Source organism: Vombatus ursinus, unplaced genomic scaffold (assembly GCF_900497805.2).
Source record: "Vombatus ursinus unplaced genomic scaffold, bare-nosed wombat genome assembly UNPS02010654.1, whole genome shotgun sequence".
NCBI lineage: Eukaryota > Metazoa > Chordata > Mammalia > Diprotodontia > Vombatidae > Vombatus > Vombatus ursinus.
The window spans coordinates 1-2,336 of NW_020950432.1; the positions used below are offsets into that span (position 1 = coordinate 1).

Sequence of the window (2,336 nt, forward strand, 5' to 3'; positions counted from 1 at the left end):
GTTCAACTCTGTCCATCCCCACTACACCTCTGTCCCCATATTACCCCCTGACAAGCATAGCTTCTTCTCCTTTTCCTTTAGCAATAAACCTGGTGGCCTACAGAATAGAAATCCAGGACCTCACCCCCTGGGGTCCACATGTCTGTCCATGCTCCAAGCATCCTGCACATCCTCAAGGCCTGAGATAGCAGGAGCTCTCTCTAGTTAGTTTTATTAGTGAAATTATTGTTTGGTAATTGGAGGAGGAGGAGGGTGGGGAGGGTGACACCAAACTGCTTAAACAGGGAGCAAGGCAGGAAACTGGGGTATCCCCGCATACCTTCAGGGTGGGAGGTGTCACTTCCTGGCTTCAAGCCTTGGCTTAAGAGACAGTTTGATCTCCTTTTCTTTTACTGGAGAGGGCTGATATCTAGAGTCCTATCCTGAAAAGACTTCTAACACAGCTCAGCTATGGTCGTATTATGGAAATTGTGGTACAAGAACCCTTGAGAACTGAGTGAACAGCAGGGGGCAGTGTTGGCCCAATAGAACTGGTGGGTGAGTTGGAATTCCTGTGTTTTGGTCCCTGAACCTCTTTGTGCTCTGAGGTCTTAGCTTGCCTCAGTTTCCTGCCCTCAAAATAAGGACAAATGAGTGAGGGAAAAGGAGATGGAAGGATGAGTGTGGCCTCTCTGTCTGCCCCCACCCATCCATACCGTTTTCCCATACTTTCAGGAAACTCCCAATGTTCATGGTTGTATTCGTATAAATAAATTAATAGGGCAGTGGGGTGGAGGGAGGGAGTATTCTTTCTTCCTATTGCCTCCTGATTTTCCCACTCCACCTCCATGGCCCAAGCTTGGGAACTCTGTCATTCCCCTATAAAATCTTCCTTTCTTCCGACTTCATCCCTTTCCTTCCTCCCTCACTCCATCCAAGGCTCCCCCAGCTGTAAAGGGTGTTCTTGGAAGTGGGGAGTGACAGCTAGGCTTTTGTGGTGGCCTTTAAGCCTGTTGCAAGTATAGGTGTCACTGGAGGAGCTGAATTGGCTGGTCTCTTACTGCTTAGCTCCCTCCCTTCCCTTTTCTTATCACCAAATTCTCCCCGGCCTCCTGGGCAAGCTATCTGCCTGCCCTCTGAGGCCCCCCAAAGGGCACCATTGTGGACTCAGTATCTTCCCATACACACACAAATAACCGAAGTCTGAGTACTGGCTGGGCTTTGGCTTAAGGCACATTTTTGCAGCAACTGCTATTGATTGAATAAGATCTAGACTTTAAAGCTCTATATAAATGTTAACTATTGTTATTACTATGTAAATATACTGTAAATTCCCTAAATCGAGTTTGGGGATGTTCTGTCTGAGGGATGGGGGAGTGCTGAGGACTTCCCCACCCCCCCAGGAGGAGCTGCCCCCCCCCCCCCCCCCAACTTAGTGTCCAGGGGGCTCTGGCAGGGTCTGACTGCCCCTCAACCCCCTCAGGTAAGATGCAGCCCTGGCCCAACCTGGAAGAAGAAATCGACTTACTGGCTAACATGCTGGCCCATCAAGACCCTGTCCCCCATCGCCAGGATACTGTCCCCCAGCGCTTCCGCTGGCCTGGTGAGCTCCCCCAGACACATCCCTCCAATGACACCTGACACCCCAGTCCCAATGATTATCATGTCCTTCCCCAGTTCCCCTTTACTAACCCAAGGCCCCTTTGCCCCTGGTGACTCCCTGGCCAGATCTCTCCTCTTCCTCTTTAGCAGCCACCCTGGTGTCCCCAGGACAGGAGCCTGATACCCCATCCCCTCAGGGCGCTCAAGTTCCCACCGTCAGAGCCTCTCATTCATCTTCGAGGCCTGTGGAGATGTCACCTGTGGATCCCCCACACCCATCTAATGATGTCCTCGTTCTCAGTAGGTAGTGGTGGGGTTCCTAGGGGTGGTGGGAGGCACCAACGTGAGGGAGAAGGGAGGATTCAGCCCCCTCTTGATGGGAAGCAGTGTGGCATACTGGACAGAGTGGAGTCAGGAGAGACTTGGGTTCAAATCCCTGCTCCAACACTTACTAGCTATTTGACTTTGGACAAGGCCTTTCAGCTTTCTGAGCATCAGTTTCCTCGTGTAATGCTTACACTCCTACCTCATTGGACTCTTATGAGGAAAGCACTTTATAAACTTCAAAGCAACATGAATGTAAGTGGTTGTTGCTATTATTACGGGCCCCTGTTCTTGTCTGCAGTGATGATCGTGGTCTGTGCAGTGGCTGGGCTCTCGGCGCTGGTTGTAGCTGTTGTCTGCTGGTGCAGGTGAGACCCTGGTGAGACCCCCCACCTCCTATGGGCATGCACCATGGAGCTCAGTCAGTGAAA

The 2,336-nt window shown here is 51.4% G+C and overlaps 1 protein-coding gene across 3 annotated transcripts; it reads left to right on the top strand.

Annotated features, from left to right (window-relative positions):
* Positions 1-373: 373 nt before the first annotated feature.
* LOC114037896 (neural proliferation differentiation and control protein 1-like) lies at positions 374-2,284 on the top strand. Of its 3 annotated transcripts, none has more exons than XM_027854902.1 (4): positions 374-533; positions 1,463-1,582; positions 1,732-1,881; positions 2,207-2,284. In XM_027854902.1, the coding sequence occupies exons 2-4, from the start codon at positions 1,468-1,470 to the stop codon at positions 2,275-2,277; spliced, it is 336 nt and encodes a 111-aa protein (XP_027710703.1). In that variant the 5' UTR covers positions 374-533; positions 1,463-1,467; the 3' UTR covers positions 2,278-2,284. The 3 variants fall into 3 exon arrangements, with proteins under 3 accessions (XP_027710703.1, XP_027710702.1, XP_027710701.1); XM_027854901.1 differs by having other exon boundaries at positions 377-537; positions 1,729-1,881; XM_027854900.1 differs by having other exon boundaries at positions 377-533; positions 1,729-1,881.
* Positions 2,285-2,336: the final 52 nt, after the last annotated feature.

Bases quoted from the DNA above. Each gene is read 5' to 3' on its own strand.
- LOC114037896 (XM_027854901.1), top strand. From the start codon at position 1,468: ATGCAGCCCTGGCCCAACCTGGAAGAAGAAATCGACTTACTGGCTAAC. The intron at 1,583-1,728 runs GTGAGCTCCCCC...CTTCCTCTTTAG, and splicing joins CCAGCGCTTCCGCTGGCCTG to CAGCCACCCTGGTGTCCCCA. The intron at 1,882-2,206 runs GTAGGTAGTGGT...TCTTGTCTGCAG, and splicing joins TAATGATGTCCTCGTTCTCA to TGATGATCGTGGTCTGTGCA.